Here is a 27,787-nt window from a genome sequence, read left to right as displayed (position 1 = left end):
TGGAGAAACTTCCGAAGGAATTCCTGGAGGAACTTCCGGAGACATTCTTAGAGGAACTTTCGGAGGAATTCGTGGAGGAACTTTTGGAGGAATTTTTTGAGGAATTCCTGAAGAAATTTCCAGAGAAATTCTTGAATGAACTTTCGGAGAAATTCCCGAAGGAACTTTCAGAGGAATCCCTGGAGCAACTTGCAGAGGAATCGCTGTAAAAGCGTTCAGAAGAATTCATTAAGAAACTTTTGGAGGAATTTCTTGAAAAAAAGCTTGTTTGTTTATAAACGTGGAATGTAAAACGTGGAGAAGATACCTGATTTGATTTTTTTATAACCCCATTGTACCTTAGAACACAAGATTTAAATTAAAAATAATACAAGTGGAAAATGATAGAATTTTACATCTGTCGTTCGGAACCTGTTGATCAAATTGATAAAAAAAATACTTTTTCAAAACACCCAATAAAAATATCAAATGAGAAAAAAATAGGGTAGAAACGCCGTTTATAGGCCAAAGCTGCTAGAAATTCTGCTGCATGCCGTGAACAAAAAAAGATTCCTAATTGATAAAACTAACTAATCATGACTAACAAAGCAGCAAAAATAGGGTAAAACGCTGTTGTTTTGGTAAAAACTGCCGCAAATAGGTGCATTTCAGTATCTTGCATAATTTTATCAAGTTCCTTATGAAAAACTCTTTCTTGTGATATAAAAACATCAGATGTAGCTTATCAGAATTCTGAGATAGATGATTTCTAAGCTTTCAGTGCACAAATACCACATATATAACCCCATTGTACCTTGAGAAGAGAAGATTTGAATAAAAACTAACACATCTGAAAAATAAAGGAGCATTACAGCTTTCGTTTGGAACCTGTTGATCAAAAATCTATGAAGATTTACTTTGTCAAAACACCAAATAAATAATGTCTATTTAGAGAAAATAGGGTAAAACCACTGTTTTTTGACCAAAACTGCCAGAAATAGATCCGTGCCGTGAACAATAGAGAGTTTATCAGATTGCTTATTGAAAAATCTTTATTTTGATATGTAAACATGGATTGTAGTCCAGTGGATTCCTGAGATATTGAATTTAATGCCTTTTTTCAGGAAAAAACCCCATTGTGGATTGGGTTTGGATTGGATTTGAATTTGGATTGGATTTGTATCGGATTTGGATTGTATTAGATTGGATTTGGATTGGATTTGGATTGGATTTGGATTGGATTTGGATTGGATTTGGATTGGATTTGGATTGGATTTGGATTGGATTTGGATTGGAATCGGATTGGATTTGGATTTGGATTGGATTTGGATTGGATTTGGATTGGATTTGGATTGGATTTGGATTGGATTTGGATTGGATTTGATTTGGATTGGACTTGGATTGGATTCGAATTGGATTTGGATTGAATTTGGATTTGATTTGAATTGGATTTAGATTGGGTTTGGATTGGATTTGGATTCGGATTGGATTTGGATTGGATTTGGATTGGATTTGGATTGGATTTGGATTGGATTTGGATTGGATTTGGATTTGATTTGAATTGGATTTCGATTGGATTTGGATTAGATTTGGATTGGATTTGAATTGGATTTGGATTGGATTTGGATTCGGATTTGATTTGGATTGGATTTGAATTGGATTCGAATTGGATTTGGATTGAATTTGGATTTGATTTGAATTGGATTTGGATTGGGTTTGGATTGGATTTGGATTGGATTTGGATTGGATTTGGATTGGATTTGGATTGGATTTGGATTGGATTTGGATTCTATTTGGATAGGATTTGGATTTGATTTGAATTGGATTTCGATTAGATTTGTATTGAATTTGAAATGGATTTGGAATGGATTTCAATTGAATTTGAATTCTATTTGGATTGGATTTCTATTGAATTTGGATTCGATTTGAATTAGATTGTTTATATTGGATTTGTATTGGGTTTGGATTGTATTTTAATTGATTTCGGATTGGATTTGGATTTAGACTGAATTTGGATTTGGTTTGGATTTGATTTAGATTTGATTTGCATTGGATTCTGATTGGATTTGGTTTGAATTTGGTTTGGATTTGGATTGGATTTGGATTGGATTTGGATTTCATTATTTAGATTGCATTTGGATCTGATTTGGATTGGATTGAATTTGGATTTGATTCGAAATTGGATTTGTCTTCTTTTCCATTAGCATATTAACTGCGAGGTTTCTAAGCCAGGCTAAGCCAGATGCTAACACGTAGATCCTGCCCAGGGGAGTCAAGGAAATTTTTAATCCGAAAATTGTTTAGACCGGCACCGGGAATCGAACCCAACCACCCTCAGTATGGCCTTGCTTTGTAACCGCGCATTTTTTTCGCACGGCTAAGGAGGGATTGTATTTGGATTGGATTTAGATCAGATTTAGATTTGGATTGGATTGAGATGGAATATAGATGGGGCTGTCCATATACCACGTGGACATTTTAGGCTGGAGGGGGAGTATGACGAATGTCCACGGCTCATACAAATTTTTGAAATGTTATATGAACAATTGTCCACGCTGGGGGAGGGGGGTATCTGGATCTGACCAAAACCTGTCCACGTGGTATATGGACAGCTCCTAGTTGAATCCATAGATGAGCGAAAGCATGGCTGAGTCGATTTTTTTGCCCGTGCACACGCGCATATGACGTCACAGCCCTTAACGATTCCATTGAAATCGTGACGTCATGCTCGTTTGGAGACACGTTTGACAGTTCGTTTGGAGACAGAGGATTTATCTTCGCTCATCTATATATTCCACTATCTATAAATGTGAACTGGAATTGAATTTGTATTTATTTGAAATTTTTATTAGATAAAGGTTCAATTTGGAATGGATTCGAAACTAATTAATGATGGATTTGGATAGAATTGGTGTTAGATTTGGATTGGATTTGTAATGATTCTGGATTGTTTTCTGATTGAATTTGGAATAGGGTAACCGTCCTCTAAGTGGAGGTAGCACCAATAGTGGAGGTAGTGGGGTTTTAATGAGATTTATCATATTTATAGACTTTACGATGGTTTCAGTTGATGCGTCGTGTTTTAAATATCCTGTTAAATGCAACTTACCTTAAGATTTCGCTTGAAAAACTATTGAAAATAATGATTTTCCTTAACAAAATTGACTCCCTTGCACCTATAGTGGTACAACTGTACCAATAGTGGCGAGTCTCATAAGAAACCAATGGATAGCGCCACTATAGGAACCAAAATTATTTTTTACCGCCACTAAAGGAACAGTGTACCCATAGTGGTGCAAGCAATATTTGGTAATTGTTGATGTTAAATGACATTTACCTCATTTTTGTTAGCAAATTTATTAGTTTATCTATTGACTAAGATAATAAAGCAGTAAATTTCCAATGATTATCAATTTTTATCCATATAGCAAATTAAACATATTTTAAAATGTATCAAAAGAAATAAATAAAAACAACAAAAATATGAAGATAAATAAAAAATACTGCTATTTATGATGATGGCCCTTCTTAATTGTTTTTTTATTGAAGCTTTCTTAAGGAGAATCGAGGCAATTTCAAAGCATCATGCTCCATAAACATTAAATTTTCCTTTTTCGGAATGCTTGAATCATATCCACTTCGGATAACTGGAAACACTGTACCATTTGCGATGCTTTCAGTACCATAAAATCATCGCAAATTGGCGAAAAAGAGCGAAACCACGTTTTTGCCGAACCGGCACGAATCTCACCAATACCATCATGACGGGAATAAAACGCCGCTGGACCGGCATATAACATCGAGCGCCGACCATTCAGATGGGCACACTTCTCTCTTTCAAAAATTGATTTTCATTGGTATTGTACTTCCTTAACAAACTTCCATTCCATGCTTCACATCAGAATCGATAGACTGTCCCGGGAAGACGATTGCACCGCCGCAAGCAGAAAATATGCGTCACGAACGCATGAAACAAACCCACGATGAGAGGAAAATACCATTGAACCATGTTACGGCCGTCGACGACGACGACGAGGGACGTTTCCTATCAGTTGTTTTGATAACAACTTCCTCTTTATTTGTCCATCGAGTCGGGCAGAACCGCGAGAAGAACATGTCGAAGATGTCGAGCAAACGATGCTGCTGATGTTGATGATGTTGGTGACATGACAGAACGCAAACTCGCCTTCGCCACAGCAGTGACCGCTCGCCTGTGTGTTGGTGTCTGCCGTCGACCCAACGAAACGAGCGGGCAAACGAGTGCGTAAGTAATCACAATGGGAAAAATGATTTTATTTTGACGTTGTTGAAAATTCTGTTTGACTTATATCAACTTATATACATTTTTTGAAAGGAAATGAACTTATTTCAAATAACTTTTGCATAATCACTTTACAAGTTTCCAACATACTAAATTTATTAGAATAGATTTCATTGATATTCATTATTAATACGAACAAAAATTAATTTAAAATATTAAAAAAAAAACTAAAAAGAGCAATATCAGAACAAGTAAGTGATAATTAACATATGTCTGCAGAGGCGAATTGAGTAGTTCAAACAAAATATTCTTCTAATGATCATGAATATTTTAAGCAAATTTTTTACCCACAGCGTATCTCACTTTGCGGCGTTGTTTCGATGCGCGACTGTGATGGTAGCAGCGTTAACATAATCGCCCGGTTCGCTTGCTACCTCATGGCTTGAAGAGCCAAGTTTTAAGCACGGAAGGTTCATTGATGGCATAATTGGAAACGTGTTTGTATGTGACAGGCATAGCTAACAAGAGATGAAAGTGTAATAAATGTGATTTTCCTACGTCAATTTCAATTCCAGTGCTGTTTCCCACAAAAATAATCAATTTCCAGTGAGTTGTGATCCATTTGAGTAATAATTCATCGAGCAGCAATCTACAAATTTCAAGCGACGTCACGACTGTTACCACTACTCAAGCAAATCCTATTCGTACCTATCGAATGAACGTCCTTGTCTGTCGCTCGCGCACCATTTTGAACGCAGGCACAGAAGGGAACCGAAACCAGCAACACGGCCACCCCGCTACCTGTCAGGTACCATCTTCTAACCAACAAACGATGCGAATAATTTCCTCCAAGCCGGTAGATTTTCTGCATTAAATCCAAATTAAACTCGAATATACCTAATGGAAGTACTTAAACTTTGTTTTCCAGCACCAGAACCATCAATCGCCGACCAAGTGAGGAGCTCGGAGTCATTTTATTCCAGTGAAAAGTGAAGAAGCAAAAAGGGGCGACCAACCAAGCCAAATTCGTCTCCGGGCAGCAGCGAAAAAGTGCGGAGCGTGGACAATTTTCGAGTGAGTGGAGTGGTCAATTGCTTCTTGGTTCGATTTAAACCGGAACAGTACAAACAAGCAAGTATTTCTCAAAACAATGAGTGGTGCCCGAGTGTATGTCGGCGGACTTCCGTATGATGTCCGGGAGCGCGATTTGGAACGTTTTTTCAAAGGCTACGGACGGATTACCGAGATTTTAATCAAGAAAGGTTACGGGTTTGTTGAGTTCGAAGATTACCGCGACGCGGACGATGCCGTCTATGAGATGAATGGTAAAAAGTTGTTGGGCGAGAGAGTAACCATCGAACCGGCCCGGGGTACTGCCCGTGGTTCCGGATCTCGCCGTGAACGGGAACGTCGTGGTGGACGCTCCCGCTTTGGGCCACCTTTACGCACCAAGCATCGATTGATAGTGGAAAACTTATCATCCCGTATCAGCTGGCAAGACCTGAAGGACTATATGCGCCAAGCCGGTGAAGTAACCTACGCCGATGCCCACCGCGATCGCAAGAACGAGGGCGTTGTTGAGTTTGCCACCGCTTCCGAGATGAAGGCCGCCATCAAGCAACTGGACGACACCGAACTGAACGGGCGTCGGATCCGTTTACAAGAAGACCGTGGGGGACGCGGTGGCGGTCGTGGTGGAGGACGTAGTCGTTCTCGCTCTGACAGTCGGTCCCGATCTCCCTCCAGACGCCGGTCTCGATCGGCATCTCGCTCCAGATCCCGCTCCCGGTCCAAGAGCCGCTCTCAGTCCAAGAACGGGCGCAAATCTCGTTCACAGAAGCGCGACCGTGATGCTTCCCGTTCGCGATCCCGCGACGCCGATCACAAATCAAAATCCCGTTCCAAGAGCCGCGATCGTAACGATCGCCGCTCGCGTTCTCGCTCCAAGGTGGAAAAATCCCGTTCCCGATCGGCGAGCCGGTCCCGCTCCAAGGACAAGAAGCCGGAACGTTCCCAGAGCCGTGATCGGGCTGATCGTTCCCGGTCCCGTTCGGAGCACCGCTCTCGCTCCCGGTCAAAGTCCAAGGACGCGAGATCGCGTTCCCGTTCGCGATCATACTCCCGCTCCAGATCACGATCACGTGACAGTCGCTCCCGCTCCCCAGACAACCGCGGCCGATCCCGCTCCGCTTCGGCTGGTAACAACGATCAAAGTATGGAAGATTGAAAGGATGTACCGCGATCGTAAGCTTTTATTGAATAATGATACCACACACAACTTACTGAACACACTGATGTATAACAATATTTTGATTTAAAATACACATAACCAACTAAAAGAAAGGCATGTTTTCTTTTACTCTGTACTGTAGGTTTGAGATCCAAATGAAATAAGAATAAAAAAAACTGTAAAATCTATATGACCAGTGTTATTTATTGAGAAAGTCCTTCCAAATTAAATCAATTAGGAAATGCAATAAAAAAAAAATCCGAAGCAAAGTTGCACATTGCTTCTGTGCAATTTGCCTTGTTTTCTTTAATCGCTTTTCCATTTCTTAAAAAAAATCACAATACCACACATTTGAGAATCTTTTTCTAGAACTTTAGTTTTAAATAAATTTAAATAATGATCAGTAGTCTTCCGTGGGCCGAACACATTGCAAGAACGTCCATTTTTGTTCATTGAACAATCAGCCGGTGAAGACGGCTTTCGAAAGTAATCCAACTGATATCGAATATGACCAGCGAACTAAGAAGAGACTGAGCAGAAACAACCATAGAAGAGAAGAAAATTCGCTTATCTAACGAGAACATGTGCCGTATTTTACGCTAGTGTTCATTGCAAATTTCCACCAGCTGACAGCATCATCTTGTTCATGTGGTATATGGCAACGCCATCGCTTGGTGAGAGTGAGTTTGTATGTCGGGCAGTCTGCGTTGGTGGCGCTAATGAGCTTTACTAACGTTTTCAAACAATTTTTGTATGAGTTCTAATGCGAAAATCTGTAATACAAATCTCTCTGTGGGGAAAGAAAAACAATGAAGAAGAAGACTTTGCTCCAACGAATTGGTAGCGACTGCTGCCTACTGATTCTCTTTCTGAATATGCCTAAAATTGTTACTATTTTTGTGCTTCTCGTTCTAATTCAAGTGTCATCTACGGCTACTGCTTAACGATATCAGCGGAGAAACACAGATACGCATCACGGCAGGAAATTGTAAGTACTTTGGACTCCGCAAGACGCTTTGATTAAACAGAGTTCGCCACCGTACCAAACTGACTATCTACAAAACGCTTATTAGACCGGTAGCTCTCTACGGATACGAGGCCTGAACGATGCTCGTGGAGGACCACCCAACGTTCACACCGCGAAAAACGGACGACTGTGGTGGGCCAGGCACGTATCCAGAATGTCGGACAATAATGGTGAAAATGGTTCTCGACAATGATACGATGGGCACAAGAAGGCGAGGTGCGCAGCGGGCAAGGTGGATCGATCACGTGGAAGAAGATTTGCGGTCCTTCCGTAGACTGCGTAGTTGGCGACGTGCAGCCATGAACCGAGTTGAATGGAGAAGACTTTTTACTTTCTGCACAGGCCACTCCAGCCTTAGTTTGAGAAATGATGATAATAGTTATCAACAAGTAAGGTTTATCAAGCAATTCAGTTGGAATTGGAAGCGGGATTTTACTTTACTTATGGATCCTGTACAACTCTGGTGGTGCAAAGGGCCGACTTGAAAGATCTCCATCCTGAGCGTTGCCCGGCTATCGCTTTAACCTGTTGCCAGGTGAGATTTCGGTCGACTTCTTTTATTTCTTTATTGAGGCTTCGCCGCCATGAGCCTCTGGGTCTGCCTCTGCTGCGATGTCCCGCTGGGTTCCAGTCTAATGCTTGTTTACAGATTTCGTTTCCGCCCCTACGTAGAGTGTGGCCGACCCAGCCCCACTTCCGATCCCGAATTTCTGTTGCTATCGGCCTCTGGTGACAACGACGATGGAGCTCATTGTTTGAGATCCAGTTGTGAGGCCACCAGGCCCGAATTATATACCGCAGGCATCTGTTAATGAACACCTGCAGCCGTTGAGTGTTCTCCACTGATACACACCATGTTTCGCTAGCGTATAACAGCACAGATTTCACGTTAGAGTTGAAAATTCGTATTTTGGTGCGTTCACTTATCTGCCTGTTTTTCCAGATATTTCTTAAACTCGCAAAGGCAGCCCTTGCTTTCTTGATCCGTGCGCCTATGTCGATCTTGGTACCGCCGTCCGACGCCATTTGGCTACCAAGATATTGGAAGCTTTCAACATTCTCCACTGGTTGCCCGGCTACTGTGAAACTGGAAGGAGTCGCCGTGTTTACATCCAACGATTTGGTTTTGTTGACGTTGATGACTAAACCTGCCGAAGAGGAGCGCTCGGCAAGGTCGTTGAGCTTACTCTGCATATCAGAGCGCCGTTGCGCGAGGAGTGCAACGTCATCAGCCAATTCGAAGTCGTTTAGATGCTCCATGGTTATAGGCTGCCATAACAGCCCGCGGTTTGGTTCACGGTCAATCGCACCTACCAGAATCTCATCGATTACGATGAGGAACAGTAACAGTGATAGGATACATCCTTGCCTCACACCAGCTACGACCCGGATAGGGTCGGACAGGACCCCATTGTGCAGCACTCTACACGAAAAGGCCTCGTACTGTGCTTCGATGAGGCCGATGATTTTCTCAGGAACTCCCTTGCGTCTCAGGGCGCCCCACATATTCTCGTGATTGAGACGGTCGAAAGCTTTTTCGTAGTCAATGAATACCAAGTAAAGGGACTCTTGGAATTCGTTGACCTGCTCCAGAATGATGCGGAGCGTGACAATATGGTCCACACAGGATCTTCCGGCACGGAATCCGGCTTGCTGCCGCCGGAGAGTCGCATCGATCTTCTCCTGAATCCGGGCTAGGATAATTTTGCACAGAACTTTGAGAACGGTACACAGCAACATAATGCCTCGCCAGTTATCGCATACAGTCAGGTCACCCTTTTGGGCACCTTTACTAAGATACCTTGCATCCAGTCGACCGGGAAAGTTGCGGTGTCCCAGATATTATGAAATAAACGATGCAGTAGTTGAGCGGATGTCATGGGGTCAGCTTTGAGCATCTCGGCTGATATGCGGTCGACCCCTGGGGCTTTATTCGATTTCATGCTTTGGATGGCTGTTTGAATCTCTAGCAGTGATGGAGCTTCGGTATTGACGCGTGTTATACGTCGGATCCTAGGCAGATCATGCCGAGGTGGTGATGGCCTGGCTGGCACTTGAAAAGTTGTTCGAAGTGCTCGAACCAGCGTTTCAGCTGGTCAGTTGGGTCGGTCAATAACTGATCATTCGCGTCTTTCACAGGCATCGTTGCATTCATCTTCGCCCCGCTTAAGCGTCGTGAGATATCGTAGAGGAGGCGAATGTCCCCGGTTGCGGCGGCTCTCTCTCCTTCGTCGGCCAGAGAGTCTGCCCACGCTCGCTTGTCCCGTCGACATGAGCGTTTTACTTCCTTCTCAAGAGCCGCGTATCGTTGGCGGGTTAAGACTTTGGCTTCTCTTCGCTCCTCTATCTTCCTCCAGGTCTCATCGGTGATCCATTGTTTTCTCTGGGTGCGTAGTTCGCCCAGATTGTTCTCGCTGGTGGCGATGAAGGCATTCTTGATGGCGGTCCATTGGTCTTCCACGCTGCCACCTTCCGGAATATCTGCAGCACGCGTCTCCAGTTCTTCAACGAAGGACCGTTTCACCGTGGCATCTTCCAGTCGGCGTGTGTTGAATCATCGTCCAACTCTTTCCTCCTGCCGACGAATCCGCGCAATGCGCAGGCGTATTTCGCCGATGAGGAGGTGATGATCAGACGCGATATCGGCACTACGTTTATTCCGTACATCAAGAAGGCTCCGTTTCCATTTTCGGCTGATGCAGATGTGGTCGATTTGATTTTCTGTAAAGCCGTCACGGGAGACCCACGTGACCTTGTGAACCGGTCGATGAGGGAAGAGCGATCCCCGATCACCATGTCGTTATTACCACAAAATTCTGCGAACAGCTCTCCGTTTTCGCTCATTTCTCCGAGACCATGGCGTCCCATAATGCGCTCATGGTTCGAGTTGTCGGATCCGATCTTCGCATTGAAGTCGCCCAAACAGATCTTGATATCACCCTTCGGAATTCTATCTACGACGGCATTGAGTTGACTGTAAAAGTTCTCTTTGTCTTGCAGATCGGCAGCATCGGTTGGCGCATAACATTGGATTATAGTAAGGTTTCGGACCCGTGTTCTAAATCTGGCAACGATTATCCTTTCACTTATAGGTTCCCACTTCATAAGCGCAGAGTGTGCCTGAGCGCTTAGTAGGAAGCCAATTCCGCGTTGCCGGGGAGCGTGTTCACCTCGTAAACCAGAGTATAGCAGAACTTGTCCCGACGGCGTTCTGTGTTCTCCAAAGTTTGGCCAACGGACTTCACTCAGTCCCAGGATCTCAAGCTTCATGCGGCGTGCCTCATTGGCGAGTTGTGCCAATTTACCCTGCTGGGCTAGGGTTAAAACGTTCCATGTTCCTATTCGTGTCCGTTGTTTCGCGCTAAGAGTCGTCGCCGTAAAATCAGTCCGTATTCTTTCATTATCGGATTCTCGAACAAATTGATGTTTCGGGAACAGTAGGTTGTTGGCCCAAGGTTCCCTATCCACCGGGATGGGGCTGCCATCTTAGGTATAGCTTCCTGGGAATAGCATTTCATACTCAGCCGCTGGATGCCAGAACAGACGCTGTTGGAGCCGCACCTCCTTGGTGGACAGACGCTCGATCAGTCGGGTCAAATTTGTTTAAAGTCCTACCCAACACCAGGACTAGGCTAGTGCGCTTTGAGCGGCACACGGTCGCTTTGATAGGGCCTGCTTGGGGACACATGCAGCTTTTTATAGAAGTTCAACAGAGCCCACTGTCGAACCCCACCACATCCTAGGCAGACCCCACAGGACGCACCCTCTCACTCTAGCTGATGTCAGAAGGACAACAGTGCCCAGGCTGCACTACCAGCTAAGTACGCAACCCTTAGCTGGCGGTCAATTGTCATCGGAAGACCCGTGGAAGCGTGAGTATTGGAACTAGTGAGGACCAGAGCTATGTTAGGCGCCCCTTCCCGGATGTCAACTCACCAAAAAAAAAAAAAAAGGATGGAAAGCGTCAAGCAATTCAAGAACGATTAATGATGACGACTTTGAAAGAAGCGTACACATGTTTCAAGGAAATTCACGATAATATTAAAGTAGGTTTTTCCTCATTTGCAAGCCTTCGGCCAAGGCAATGCAAGCTTCTTTCCAATTCAGGAACACATAATGTGTGTGTGCACAACCCATGAGAATATTAATCTAATTTTACATAGTTTGAAAAGAAAAAAATTTGTGCGAAAATACAACATCAAATTACTATCTACGATCTTGTTCGGATTGTCCCTGGTTCTTCATCATTGGAAAATACTTTATTCGCTGAGTTTGAAGAAAAATATATTGATCAGTTATCATTTGAGCAATAGATGACCACGGATAGGTGTGACCTAGAAACTACTGTAAAACCTGTAGATGAGTTTGTGTCATATTTTTGCTTGAAATTAGAAAGTTTAATCTCTCACGATTTCATTTTTAATCCAGCAGAACAATCCAGCTTTTCAAAAAATACGAAAAATACATTACAAAATGGAGAATTTTTAGTCATTTGTGATTTTTCTGAAAATTACAGCTTTGTATTGCAAGATGAAGTGCAGTCACATCACTGGAACGTACAACAAGCTACAATTCATCCATTCGTTATTTATTTTAATGGAAGTACGCAAATTGAACACTTAAGTTTTATTATAATTTCCGAAGATTTAAGACACGATTTAGTATCCGTAAACTTGTTCATTGCCAAAATGATTAACTTTTTACGCGTTGATAAGAATAAAGTAGTCAAAAAGATATATTTCATGTCTGATGGAGCAGCGTCGCAGTACAAAAATCGTAAGAATTTTTCGAGCCTATGTCAACTTAAATCAATGTACGGAATTGATGCAGAATGGCGTTTTTCTGCTACGTCACATTGTGATGCTACGCTACTTGTGATGCTATTGGAGGAACAATAAAGCGCATGGCCACAAGAGCAAGTTTAGCTAAAGAACGTGAGCATCCAATTAAAACTGCGAAAGAACTTTTTGATTGGGCGAATCGTAGAAAAGAAAAAGATTTAACCAAATTATCATTTTGTTTTACTACTACTGAAGAGTACGAAATAAAGGCTTCAGAGCTCAGCGAGCAATATAATAATGCAAAAACGATCCAAGGAACCCACAAATTCCATTGTCGGAAAATAAAATTAAAGCAAAACTATACTCAAACTGTGCTGATAATAATTCAAAAGTGTTCGATATTGTAAAAAATTTGAAAAAATAAATAAAAAATAAGTATTAATAAACTGTTTTCATAATATCATAACCCATACCGAAATTCAAACCCAAAACTCTATAACAACATTGTGTAACTGCCACATTCAATTTAATAATTAGGATAATATGATAGATCGAGTAGAGAGACTCATCGATCATTTCCTGCAGAAAAATATTCTGGTGCTGATATTAAATGTCAAATCTAAGATTTACTATGTGTGAAAATTGTGAAATGTTTGAAATGTCATAACTTTTTTGTTTATTAGTTTACCATCACCAAATTAGGGTTTTGAGATATTTGAGTTTTTGTGACAAAAATGATATTTCCCAAAGGAAAAAAAAAAATTGAAAGTTAGTCGTGACTCAATAAGATTTGATATCGAAAAATGACGATTTAGATGAAATTGAAAAACTGTGCAAAGTGTCAACTCAATAGAAAATCATGAATTAAAAATTTTGTTAAATTTTGATGCTGTTGCTTGGAATCGCTCTAATGTAAAAATATTTGTAGTTTTCGGCCAACTGTCATTTGTCCAACCGAATGGTTCGGCTAAACGACATTCGATAAGAATAAGACTAAAATAAAATCTACCTAGAAAAATTTGAAATTTTCAATAAAAAAGTATGAAATTGCCAATTGCAAAATGTCCACAAACGGTTAAGAATGTTTCATAAAACAAACCTAAAATAGCACTTTTAAAAGCGAAAATTGCAATTATATCAGAAAAATATTCCACGAAGAAATCAAAATGTTTCACAAAAAAAAAACAAATAAATCGATATTATGAATAATTAATTACAACAATTAACACAAAACTTTTTTTTCCACAAAAAATCGAAAACTTCAGATGGAAAAATCAATAAAGTGCAATAAACATACGAAAATTTCCATAAGAAAATATTAAAAAGCAATAAAACTGAGCATTTTTCCATAGATGACCTTTTCTTACAAAGCGTTTAAAGTTCATGAAAAATTTCACATGAAACTATTATAATTTTTTCGTGAACATTTTGATTTCTTTATGGAAAAATATTCTTTTAAAATTGCAATTTTTGCTTTTAAAAGTTGCTAGGGTAAAACGTCCTATCGTTGTGGTATGTCCTAACGTTGCGGTAGTGTTGTTTGACAAAATTCCGTTCAAAATTATGAAAAATCGACATTTTTCATTAAAAATTTGATTCCTTTGAGCCTATTATTGCGGTAGTGCTAAGGTCCTATTGTTGTGGTATCGATTTCTATAAGAATTGCATGCAATACCGCAACAATAGGACTGACCTTGAAAAAATGTCGCAACGATAGGCAACTGTGTCCTATTATTGCGGTAGTTTATTTTTATTGTGATAAAAACAAAACAACATGAGTTTAGCCCAATTGATGTAATATTTACGAATCTATAGTTAACCAGCAACCTTTTCGACTACTGCAATGTGGATAAAGACCAACAGGTAATTTTTAAAGAATTTTTGAAATGAATTTTGTTTTGACACGGTGCTTGACCCCTCCATAATAGAGCGATTCCAAGCAACAGCATTAAAATTTAAGAAAATTTTTAATTCATGATTTTCTATTGAGTTGAAACTTTGCACAGTTTTTCAATTTCATCTAAATCGTCATTTTTTCGATATCAAATCTTCATATTGAGTCACGACTAACTTTTCAAAAGGGTGTATGTGAAAATGGTTCAAAAATATTTAAAAAGCTGCACAGCAAAAACGGAATGTTCGATTGTTATGATTTTTTCAGCAAAGTTAGACAACTAAATGGTGATTCTTAAGAAAATGTGCACAGTAAAAAAAAATTTTTGCCTTTAAAAATATCATTTTTGTCACAAAAACTCAAATATCTCAAAACCCTATCTTTTTCGAACGTAATTTTTTAGGAAAACGGTCCATTATATTAGCTATCTACCATAAAAATTTGGTGATGGTAAACTAATAAACAAAAAGTTATGACATTTCAAACATTTCACAATTTTCACATATAGTAAACAAAAAAAAATTTCCGTGTATTTTTTTTTCAAGAATCGCAGTTTGATGCTGATTTTATTGTTAAGGGCCTTGCGTGAGTTAAACAAGTTGTTTGTATGATATTCCATATTTATGTATTCATCGATGTTATGTATATTATATGTATAAATATTATATGTATAAATAAATAAAAATGAATTAATATTATCCTAAGTATTAAATTAAATGTGGCAGTTACACAATGTTGTTATAGAAACTCTAAGAGTTTTGGGTTTGAATTTTGGTATGGGTTATGATATCATGAAAACAGTTTATTAATACCTATTTTTTATTTATTTTTATTCAAATTTTTAAAATATCGAACACTTTTGAATTATTATCAGCACAGTTTGAGTATAGTTTTGCTTTAATTTTATTTTCCGACAATGGAATGAAACAGTGAAATTTTTGGGTTCCTTGGATCGTTTTCGCGTTATTAAATTGCTCGCTGAGCTCTGAAGCCTTTATTTCGTACTCTTCAGTAGTAGTAAAACAAAATGATAATTTGGTTAAATCTTTTTCTTTTCTACGATTTGCCCAATCAAAAAGTTCTTTCGCAGTTTTAATTGGATGCTCACGTTCTTTGGCTAAACTTGCTCTTGTGGCCATGCGCTTTATTGTTCCTCCAATAGCATCACAAGGACCTTTGCCATGTGATGTAGCAAAAAATGCCATTCTGCATCAATTCCGTACATTGATTTAAATTGACATAGGCTCGAAAAATTCTTACGATTTTTGTACTGCGACGCTGCTCCATCAGACATGAAATATATCTTTTTGACTTATTTATGCTTATCAACGCGTAAAAAGTTAATCATTTTTTCAATGAACAAGTTTACGGATACTGAATCGTGTCTTAAATCTTCGGAAATTATAATAAAACTTAAGTGTTCAATTTGCGTACTTCCATTAAAATAAATAACGAATGGATGCATTGTAGCTTGTTGTACGTTCCAGTGATGGGACTGCACTTCATCTTGCAATACAAAGCTGTAATTTTCAGAAAAATCACAAATGACTAAAAATTCACCACTTTGTAATGTATTTTTCGTATTTTTTAAAAAGCTGGATTGTTCTGTTTTAATGAAATCGTGAGGGATTAAACTTTCTAATTTCAAGCAAAAATATGACACAAACTCATCTACAGGTTTTACAATAGTTTCTATGTCACACCTATCCGTGGTCACCCATTGCTCAAATGATAACTGATCAATATATTTTTCTTCAAACTCAGCGAATAAAGTATTTTCCAATGATGAAGAATCTGGACAATCCGAACAAGATCGTAGATAGCAATTTGATGTTGTATTTTCACACAAAAGACTACCAGTTAACATTTTAATATCCTTTGTTAAATTGATTCTTTTCAAACTATGTAAAATAAGATTAATATTCTCATGGGTTGTGCACACACACATTATGTGTTCCTGAATTGGAAAGAAGCTTACATTGCCTTGGCCGAAGGCTTGCAAATGAGGAAAAACCTATTTTAATATTATCTTGAAATTCCTGGAAGCGTGTGTATGCTTCTTTCAAAATCGTCATCATTAATCGTTTTTGTACTGCTTGACACTTTCCATCATTTTCTACTGATACATAATCTTTTTGACCAGGCATAGCTCGACTTACTTCATCATCTTCAAAATATTGAACTACTATTTCTTTTGTCTCATCTGTTAATGCAGTACTAGACCTAGTATTTTTGGTTGAAAGACAGTTATTCTTCAATTGTTTTGCCTCTTTTACTGTATTTCTATTGGCTTTGAACTCATCAATGGCATCCTGAATAGACCACGAACTTGGCAGCATCGACAAAATCAATAATTTTTCTTTCCTTGTCGTGGCTGCATTCGAGAACCTTTCCTTCATATTTATAATTACCTCATCGTAGTCTGTATTTTCCACATCATCAGGTCCTAATTTGAAGAAATTTCTTCGTACAGCTTCGTTTATTTCACGGTATTTTTCTCCGGGTAATAAACGTAGTCCATCTTACTCCATTTAATCAGGTCACTTTTATCCCAGCTATGCCCTCGTTAAAGCGTTCGATGTTGACCTTTTGGATACACTCATCTTCCGATTGATTTGTTGAAACAGATTTCGCTGATGGTACGGTGGCAAGGCTCTCAGCACTTAATACTTCTGGTAATTCCTCAGTTGTTGTCGATACATCTGGCAATTCCTCAGTTGCTGTCGTTTTCGAACTTCCTGCGCTCTGCTCAACCGATGATATACAGATTGCTCTTTTGTCAACGTTTAGACGGCAGGACGTGCAAATGCGTAAATTTGTATTCAATGTGGACATTGGAGCATAACCAGTCGCTTTCAGTTTATCTATGGTGCTTTCGGTGAGATTTCGTAACTCTTTTGAACACTTTTTTCCATCAAACGGCCTACAACAGTTGAGAAAGCGGCTACTCATGTTGTTCGTAATATTTCAATAAACAAAATCACTTTTAAGTTTTTACTGACTAGTTTGGTGTCATTTGCTTGACTGAAGAAAAAAATTACTATAAGATCTTTAACAACCTTAGTAGTAGTAATTTTTTGCTTTTTCGTGAGCATTGTCATGGTATGTACCTATCATGCATTTGTTGTTGTTGAAGATACCCGTTTCCTCCCGATCATAAAGTCTATTCTCTAAGAGGTATATTTTTTGCAGGTAAACTATAGACGTACACGTGTATATAAATCTTTGATTTTGCAGCTTTTGTCTTAAAAATAACATTTCTGATATGTTTCTATCAACGTTATTATCAACAGGTTTCAACACTATTAAAAGAATTTTTCGCCAGTCACGTGCAATGAAAATTATGACACTATCAATACTTTTGATCACAACACTGGATCGTGTCTAAGTTTCTTATAGATGCTATGAATAATTAAATCAAAATATCATGAAAACAACTTGTTTAAATCACGTCCCTTAACAATAAAATCTGCATCAAACTGCAATTCTCGAAATAACTTACACAGAAAAAAATTTTTTTACTAAATGTGAAAATTGTGAAATGTTTGAAATGTCATAACTTTTTGTTTATTAGTTTACCATCACCAAATTGTTATGGTAGATAGCTAATATAATGGACCGTTTTCCCTAAAAAATTACGTTCGAAAAAAGATAGGGTTTTGAGATATTTGAGTTTTTGTGACAAAATGATATTTTTAAAGGCAAAAAATTTTTTTTTACTGTGCACATTTTCTTAAGAATCACCATTTAGTTGTCTAACTTTGCTTAAAAAATCATTACAATCGAACATTCCGTTCATGCTGTGCAGATTTTTGAATGTTTTTGAACCATTTTCACTTACACCTTTTTGAAAAGTTAGTCGTGACTCAATATGAAGATTTGATATCGAAAAATGACGATTTAGATGAAATTGAAAAACTGTGCAGAGTTTCAAATATTTTCGAAATGGTCGCTCAGGATCGACTGACATGCCCCCGTGGAATGCCTCAATAGGTCGTTTTACCCTAATGTATTTTTGTTTTGTGGGAATTCTCAATTGTTTGTGGAAATTTTGCATTATTTGTGGAAATTTTATATTTATTTATTGCTCATATCCTGATTTCTTGATTGGTAATTTTCGAAAAAAAAAAAACTAATGTTGCTTTTTAGACGAGCACTGACAAAATGGACCTAAATGTTTCCAAAAATCTCATTCCTTAAGCCAACAAACTTAGCAACACCCCACGCTTGGTGGATTTTTTTATCTCTATGTATGAATCGAATCACCTGGCCAATTACACTTTCATCATAAATTCTTTCGAGCTGATTGCTCAAGAGAAGTTCATTTCGGAATTATTTATCAGTCATCGGCGATTTGGTAGGACCCGTTCTAAATTCGCACTCCATCGCTTTGCCTGCCAGTGTTAGACATCATCATTGCTGGCAGAAGTTAAGAATGGTTGGGATTTCCAATATTTGTCATACGTCAATAATTAAGATGCTGCGATAACCACAACTCCAGTAACAGGCGAATTTCGACAAAAACATCATGCGCCTTTCGATACGCCTTGTCATATGACAGGAACGAAAGCAAACGCTCGAAAAACAGCTAAGGGCCCATTCACAAATTACATAACGCTTTAGGGGGTGGGAGGGTGTCTGTCCGAGCGTTACGGCCCATACAAATTTTAGAACCCTTCCATACAAAACACGTTACGAGGGGGTGGGTGGGGGTTGAAAATGGTCTAATTTACCGTTATGTAATTTGTGAATGAACCCTAAAGGTGAATGTTCGAATCTCGCAAACCCTATACCTAACTCTCTTCTCGATGGGCAATAAAACAGCTGAATTGAACTCACGAAAAGTGGAGTAAAGTTATTTTGGATCGCAACATCACAAGTGCACAAGCAATCTTCAATCATAATTACGAACCTTGTAAGCAGTGCGAAGAGTTTGGATCTTGAAACGGGAATGTCCGAGCCATGGAGCGGGGTACTGGGAAAATTCGACGGATTTATGACAAAACCAAAAGTGGAAAATAAACAGAACGCGACTCGATCCATTAATACAGTCCCTGTTAAAAGTTTTGAACCATTGGGGACAACAAAAATGTTTAAACATGTAAACAATAAAAGTATCATCGTATTAGCCTCATGATATACGAATTCAAAAATGGTAACTTGGCTTAGAAACCTCACGGTTCATAACTGTGGAAGTGCTGAATGAACACAAAGCAGCGAGGCGGCAATTAGAGGTGTGCGCCGCCGCCGCCGACAGTTTTTGGCACGCCGCCGCCGACGACATTTTTGCGTCGGGGCGCCGCCGTTTAAAATTTGTCACGCCGCGGATCTATAATTTTCCACGCCGATTCAAATTTAAAGAAATTCTCAAAATTTTCAGTGGAAATTCCGAAGATTCAGTGGAATTTCCGTATAATTTACTGATAGATTTCTACAACATTACGTTGAAACTCCAGAGGCTTTTTTGTGAAGATACCAATGCTTTTCATAAAAATTCCATACAATTTCTTGTTAAAATTTCGAAAAGCTCTCATTAAAAACTAAGCAAAGCTTCGTGTGACAACTGCGAGGGATTTTCTGTTGATATCCAAAAAAATCTCCATGGAATTGAATTTTTGAACGGAAAAGAGTCGTTCGGCAAAAAGCATTTTGGCCGAAGACTGAAAGTTGTTTGGCCGAATATGTCGTTTACCCGAAAAGACTATTTGGTAAAAGCCTACCCGCGCAAAGCTTGAGAGCAAATCGATAACTTGTTTTAAATTCGAGACGAGGCAGCCCAGGGCTGAAAGTCTCGCTAATAAAGACAAAAAAATTGTTTTAAATCATCGATTATGTTCACTTAATTTGATATCTTGTAACGGTTAAAATAACAAAACGGATAGCAGAAAAATCTTACTGTGAAAGCAAATTAAAAACTATTCCTGCTGTCGATGAAAACAAATCGAAAACTAATTTTGATATTGGTTTCCGACAACAAAATAAGTACACAGTTTGATATAAGTCATATCATTCAATTTAGTAATATACAGCAATATGAGATGAAAATATGTTCTCATTATGTTTTCCGACTTTGCTAGGGTATGTAGCCTAAAGTTATTTGGCCATGAATGTCATTTGGTCGAGCAGTTCCTTTGGCTGAAAAAAATCGGTTGGCCAAATAGCTCAATAGCCAAATATGCCCTTGGCCGAAATAGTCGTTTGGTCGAAAGGACATTCGGTCGAAAATGTCGTTCGGCTGAATGGCACGTTTTGGATATTTTGAAGCTATTGACAGGAGAATTTTTTGAATTTCACCTCGAAAATTTGATGAAGTTCTCCAGAAAATTGTTCAAGTTTTTACTGAATATTCATTTGGATTCATTTTTAGTTTTCCACGGGTACTACTTTAAAGTTTCGAGAACGCTTTGGAATTACCAAGAGTAGCTCTTTGGATTTACCAAGGAAAATTGTTTGGAATTTACATGAGAATCTCTTCAGAGTTTTTACGGGAAGTTGTTCCAAATTTCTACAGGAAAATATTCAATATATCCACGGAAAGTTCCTATCGAGTTTCTGTTGAGTATTCTTTGAAAAGGATGCTTTAACGTTGACTTCCTCAATCTAGATTATTCAAGACGGCTAGTTTGGCATAGCCAACTTTAAAACAACGGAAAATAGCTCGGTTTCCTTAAGAATTTTTTTTTTATTTCTTCAGAAAATTCTTTATATTTTCGTGAATTTCTCGGGAAATTCCATTGACCGAAAGCGACAGACGACCGAACTGGTAATTTGGTAAAAGCCGTTTGCCCTAACAGGTCGTCTGGCTGAAACGATCGTTGGTTGAAAATGCCGTTTAGCCGAAATGGATTTTTGACAGAATGGGCCATTTAGCCAAATGTCAATGGGTAATATGGTCAAAAATTGCCACTCGTTTGGCTAAATGGCCTTTTTGCCAATTGACCATTGAACAAAATTTCGTAACGCCTCTCTACTTTCAAGTCGATACTGGCCAAAAGACATCTAGCCAAGTACCACTTAGCAAAACTAAACTTTTAACGGAAACTGTTATCAGGTAAAAACTGATTTGACCGAAAATGTAGTTTGGTCGAAAGCGACGTACAGCCAAAAGGAACATTTGGCCGGACTTGTAGAAAGTTGTTTGCACTAACAGGTAATTTGGCTGAAAATGCCGTTCGGCCAAAAAAGTCGTTTGACCGAATAGATCATTTGACCAAAAAGTCTTTTGGTAAGAATTGTCATTTGGCAGAAAGAGCCATTTGGCCCAAAAATGTCCTTTCTGCAACCTTTTTTGAAAAGTGTCGTTTGGCTGAATTGATCATTTTGCCAAAATGACGTTTAGCCGAATAGGTTATTTGGCAGAAAATGCCGTTTGGCCGAAAGGGTTGTTTTGCAGAAAGGATATTTGTGAGCCAAATGACCCTTCCTACCAAAGGACATTTTCGGGCAAATGATTTTTTCGGCCAAATTACCAGTTTGACTGAATGTCCATTTCATCTGTATGCCATTTCCATTTCATCTTTCGGTCAAACTAAATTCTTGGTCAAACCATTTTCGACATGATAATAGTTTCACTCAGTTTGGCTTAATGAGATTTGGTTAGATGACTTTTGGCTTAAAAGTCAGGATCGACTTAAAAAGTAGAAAGGTTACGAAATTTAGTTCAACGGTCGTTTGACAAAAAGGTCTTTTGCCGTAAATGTCATTAGGCCAAACGGATGGATATTTTTGACTAAATTACCCGTTCACTTATTGACATTTGGCCGTATGACCTGTTGGCCCAAGCAATATTTTCGGACAAATGGCCCATTCTGTCAAACGATCATTTCGACCAAACGGCATTTTCGGGCTGATGACCTATTCGGCCAAACGTTAGGGCAATCGACTTTTTCGGCCAAATTACCAGCTTTCGCTTTCGCTCAATGAAATTTCCTAAGATTTTTTTATGGACAATACACTAGTCGTTCGATAACTGCAACATGTTTTCGTTTCATTTAGCGAATGCCATTCGATAACTGCGACACATTTTAGACGTCAAGCGATTGTCAGACGACGTCAAACGAAATGCACCGGATTGTGCAGCGCAATGCAGCTATCATCGACTTTTAAATCGTTTTGAAATTCAGCTGTCCGAGAACTGCAAAACTGATGTAACTATCGAATTGCAGTTAAAAGCATTGCATTTTAACGACTTTCAGTTATCGAACGTCTACTGTACAAAGAATTTCCCGTAGAAATCCAATAATTCCGAACAATTTTCCATTGAAATCCAAAGATTTTTTTTATTGAAATCTACATTTTGAACAATCCTTCGCACAAAATTCTAAAGAAATTTCCGTTCAAATTCCGTGAATATTCCAGAGAATTATCCTTGAAAGCTTCTTGGAGTGTCCCGTGGAACAAAATTATCCGTCTTAATTATTCTAGACTGAGAAAGCAAACGTCAAAACACCGTACCAGCCGTACTCTTCCACAAATATGAAGAATTGTCTGAGTGAATTTCGAAGAATACTAAACAATAATTTCCGAAGATTTGTCTGTAGAAGTTTAGCAATTTCTCATGGAAACTCTGAAGTTTCTCATGTAAATTGCTACGAATTTGATGCTGAAATTCCAAACAATTTTATTTGTTAATTCTAAAGAGCTTCTCTTGGTAATTCCGAAGATTTCTCGAAACTTCAAAGTTCCCGTGGAAAATCAGAAAAACATTTCCAATTTTAGGAAAAAACTTATAGAATTTTAAGAAGAAGTTCATTAGATTTTTCATGCGAAATTTAAAAGATTTTTCCTTTGTAAATAAAAGTCAATAAAAAGACAGGTAGGGGAAAAATTTACAAAAGTAAATTAAAGACAGGTAGGGGAAGCCTTTCGGCTACCTGTTGGTGGTGTTAGTTTGCATGGGAGTGCCATCAGATTGGATAAATCGACGTTTGAGCCTTTGTTTACAAAATCACATACGTCCTTTTGAATAAGTACCCGAGACTTTGATTTCTTCATGGAAAATTCTCTTTTCATAATTGCAATTTCCACTTTTAAAAGTGCTTATAGATTTTTGTTCGGGGGCAGCAGGGACTATGTCCAAGGGCTTGACGATCCCTCCCCAGGCCATCTGCGAGTTGTGGCGCCTGCCTAGGATGTGGTGGGGTTTGACAGTGGGCCCTGTTAAACCTCTATAAAAAGCTGCATGTATCCGCAAGTAGGCTCCGCCAAAGCGACCGTGTGCCGCTCAAAGCGCACAAGCCCAAGTCCTGGTGTTAGGTGGGACGCTAAACAGCCCTGACACGACGGCCCTCCGACGAGACAGGAGGTTTGCGCAGGCCCAATAAGCCGCCTTTAAAAACAACTATTACGAACGACATAGAAGATAATACGACTCGATACAATCGGCAACGACTTAGGCGACGAATAAAGGATCACGATTGGAAGCTTGGAACATGGAACTGCAAGTCGCTAGGCTTTGCAGGTTGCGATAGGATAATCTACGATGAATTACATCCCCGCAACTTCGATGTCGTAGCGCTGCAGGAAATCTGCTGGACAGGACAGAAAGTGTGGAAAAGCGGGCATCGAGTGGCTACGTTCTACCAAAGCTGTGGCACCACCAACGAGCTGGGAACCGGCTTCATAGTGCTGGGAAAGATGCGCCAACGCGTGATTGGGTGGCAGCCAATCAACGCAAGGATGTGCAAGCTGAGGATAAAAGGCCGTTTCTTCAACTATAGCATCATCAACGTGCACTGCCCACACGAAGGGAGATCCGACGACGAGAAAGAAGCGTTCTATGCGCAGCTGGAGCAGACATACGATGGATGCCCACTGCGGGACGTCAAAATCGTCATCGGTGACATGAACGCTCAGGTAGGAAGGGAGGAAATGTATAGACCGGTCATCGGACCGGATAGTCTGCATACCGTATCGAACGACAACGGCCAACGATGCATAAACTTTGCAGCCTCCGCGGAATGGTAGTCCGAAGCACTTTCTTCCCCGTAAGAATATCCACAAGGCCACATGGAAATCACCTAATCAAGTAACGGAAAACCAAATCGACCACGTTCTAATCGACGGTAAATTCTTCTCCGACATCACGAACGTACGCACTTACCGCAGTGCGAATATTGAATCCGACCACTACCTCGTCGCAGTAAGTCTGCGCTCAAAACTCTCGACGGTGATCAACACGCGTCGGAGTCGTCCGCCGCGGCTTAACATTGGGCGGCTACAAGACGGTAGACTAGCCCAAGACTACGCGCAGCAGCTGGAAGTGGCACTCCCAACGGAAGAGCAGCTAGGCGCAGCATCTCTTGAAGATGGCTGGAGAGATATTCGATCCGCCATTGGAAGCACCGCAACCGCTGCACTAGGCACGGTGGCTCCGGATCAGAGAAACGACTGGTATGACGGCGAATGTGAGCAGTTAGTTGAGGAGAAGAATGCAGCATGGGCGAGATTGCTGCAACACCGCACGAGGGCGAACGAGGCACGATACAAACGGGCGCGGAACAGACAAAACTCGATTTTCCGGAGGAAAAAGCGCCAGCAGGAAGATCGAGACCGTGAAGAGACGGAGGAACTGTACCGCGCTAATAACGCACGAAAGTTCTATGAGAAGTTGAACCGTCCACGTAAGGGCCACGTGCCACAGCCCGATATGTGTAAGGACATAAACGGGAACCTTCTTACGAACGAGCGTGAGGTGATCCAAAGGTGGCGGCAGCACTACGAAGAGCACCTGAATGGCGATATGGCAGACAACGGTGGCGGTATGGTAATGAACCTAGGAGCACGCGCGCAGGACATGCGACTTCCGGCTCCGAATCTCCAGGAAATCCAGGAGGAGATCGGTCGGCTGAAAAACAACAAAGCCCCTGGAGTTGACCAACTACCAGGAGAGCTGTTTAAACACGGTGGTGAAGCACTGGCTAGAGCGCTGCACTGGGTGATTACCAAGGTTTGGGAGGATGAGGTTCTGCCGCAGGAGTGGATGGAAGGTGTCGTGTGTCCCATCTACAAAAAGGGCGATAAGCTGGATTGTAGCAACTACCGCGCAATCACATTGCTGAACTACAAGGTACTCTCCCAAATTTTATGCCGTCGACTAACACCAATTGCAAGAGAGTTCGTGGGGCAGTACCAGGCGGGATTTATGGGTGAACGCTCTACCACAGACCAGGTGTTCGCCATACGTCAGGTATTGCAGAAATGCCGCGAATACAACGTGCCCACACATCATCTATTTATCGACTTCAAAGCCGCATATGATACAATCGATCGGGACCAGCTATGGCAGCTAATGCACGAAAACGGATTTCCGGATAAACTGATACGGTTGATCAAGGCGACGATGGATCGGGTGATGTGCGTAGTTCGAGTTTCAGGGGCATTCTCGAGTCCCTTCGAAACCCGTAGAGGGTTACGGCAAGGTGATGGTCTTTCGTGTCTGCTATTCAACATCGCTTTGGAGGAGTAATACGAAGGGCAGGGATTGACACGAGTGGTACGATTTTCACGAAGTCCGTCCAGTTATTTGGTTTCGCCGACGACATTGATATCATGGCACGTAACTTTGAGAGGATGGAGGAAGCCTACATCAGACTGAAAAGCGAAGCTAAACGGATTGGACTAGTCATCAACACGTCGAAGACGAAGTACATGATAGGAAGAGGCTCAAGAGAGGTCAATGTGAGCCACCCACCACGAGTTTGTATCGGTGGTGACGAAATCGAGGTGGTTGAAGAATTCGTGTACTTGGGCTCACTGGTGACCGCCGATAACGATACCAGCAGAGAAATTCGGAGACGCATAGTGGCTGGAAATCGTACGTACTTTGGACTCCGCAAGACGCTCCGATTGAATAGAGTTCGCCGCCGTACCAAACTGACTATCTACAAAACGCTTATAAGACCGGTAGTTCTCTACGGACACGAGACCTGGACGATGCTCGTGGAGGACCAACGCGCACTGGGAGTTTTCGAAAGGAAAGTGTTGCGTACCATCTATGGTGGGTTGCAGATGGGGGACGGTACGTGGAGGAGGCGAATGAACCACGAGTTGCATCAGCTGTTGGGAGAACCATCCATCGTTCACACCGCGAAAATCGGAAGACTGCGGTGGGCCGGGCACGTAGCCAGAATGTCGGACAATAATCCGGTGAAAATGGTTCTCGACAACGATCCGACGGGAACAAGAAGGCGAGGTGCACAGCGGGCAAGGTGGATCGATCAGGTGGAGGACGACTTGCGGACCCTCCGCAGACTGCGTGGTTGGCGAAGTGCAGCCATGAACCGAGCTGAATGGAGAAGTCTTTTATGTGCAGCACAGGCCACTCCGGCCTTAGTCTGATGATAAATAAATAAAAGATTTTTGTTTTGTAAAAAAATCTCAATTGGCAATTTTTACAAAACAATTTACAATTGGTAATGAAAAATTTCTATTTTTTTAGGGGGAGATTTTATTTTAGTCTTAGAGAAGACTTGTTCTATGACCGATGGCATGCCACTTTTGCTGAATGTCATTTGGCTAAACGCTATTTCATCGAATGTTATCTAGCCGAACCATTCGGTTGGACAAATGCCAGTTGCACCGAAAACTACAAATAATTTTACATAGCGCAGTTCTCGGACTGAACTACACATCTTTTTCTTCTTCTTCTGCTGCATTGCGCTGCACAATCCTTTAATATTTTTATTCCATTTTTTGTATTTTTTTATGGAAATTTTCTTACTTTTTGTATTGGTCCTTTATTGGTCATTTTTATATGAAAAAAAAAATGTTATCGAAAATATTGTAATTGTTTATTGTTGATATTGATGATATTGATTGTCGTGGAACATTTTAATTTCTTTATGGAAAAATATTCTTCTATAATTGCAATTTTTGCTTTTAAAAGTGCTAATTTATTTTTGTTTTGTGGAAAATTCTCAATTGATTATGGAAATTTGCATTGGGGGGAAAGACGGCTTTGGCAGGTTTTGTTCTATTATTGGCAGGGGGATTTTTGTCGACCAAATTTTATGAAATTTGGCCACAATATTCTTTGATATGCAAAGAATTTTTAGGCCAATTTTGAGCCTAGTCAGTTATAAAAAAACCCCTGCCAATAATAGAACAAAACCTGCCAAAACCGTCATTCCCCCTATTTGTGGATTTTTTTTTATTTATTTATTTCTCATACCCTGATTTCTTTATTGACAATTTCCTAATGTTTTATGAAAAATGTCCAATTCTTCATGGAAATTTTATTTTGCTGCCCTTCTTTAAAACTTTTATGTTTCTAGATCCCTTCGATATTATTGAAGTGAACTAAATACCATTTTTAAGAAATGAGCCTCACTGGAAAGTACACCCAACCGTTTGTTAGATTTCCTTATAGTTATAGAAAGAATTCATGACGAAAGTGTGATTGATCAGGTGATTCGATTTATGTACAGAGAAATAAGAGATTCAAAAAAGCATGTCGTGTTTCCAAGCTTGTTGGCTTTAGGAATTAGATTTTTAGAAACCTTAGGGAGTCATCGACTTAAAATTAACAAAAGTTTTTTGGTAAAATAGAAAGAAATTCTTAGTTAATTAGCGAATGTTAGATTTTCTAACAATTCTATATTTATAGCGAAAAAAA

General features: G+C 40.0%; 2 protein-coding genes across 5 annotated transcripts in view; one reads left to right on the top strand and one right to left on the bottom strand.

The window, feature by feature from the left end:
- LOC134220283 (matrix metalloproteinase-2-like) overlaps positions 1-27,787 on the bottom strand; it is a 261,279-nt gene that overhangs the window by 156,115 nt on the left and 77,377 nt on the right. The window lies entirely within an intron of this gene.
- On the top strand, positions 4,739-6,658 carry LOC134224808 (serine-arginine protein 55-like). 2 transcript variants are annotated; one of them, XM_062704396.1, is made up of 2 exons: positions 4,739-5,048; positions 5,169-6,658. In XM_062704396.1, the coding sequence occupies exon 2, from the start codon at positions 5,391-5,393 to the stop codon at positions 6,465-6,467; it is 1,077 nt and encodes a 358-aa protein (XP_062560380.1). In that variant the 5' UTR covers positions 4,739-5,048; positions 5,169-5,390; the 3' UTR covers positions 6,468-6,658. The 2 variants fall into 2 exon arrangements, with proteins under 2 accessions (XP_062560380.1, XP_062560379.1); XM_062704395.1 differs by having other exon boundaries at positions 4,739-5,096.

The sequence above is a fragment of the Armigeres subalbatus genome, chromosome 3 (assembly GCF_024139115.2).
Source record: "Armigeres subalbatus isolate Guangzhou_Male chromosome 3, GZ_Asu_2, whole genome shotgun sequence".
Classification (NCBI taxonomy): domain Eukaryota; kingdom Metazoa; phylum Arthropoda; class Insecta; order Diptera; family Culicidae; genus Armigeres; species Armigeres subalbatus.
The sequence above is the reverse complement of the archived record's forward strand: the minus strand, read 5'-3'. Positions and strand labels throughout refer to the sequence as shown.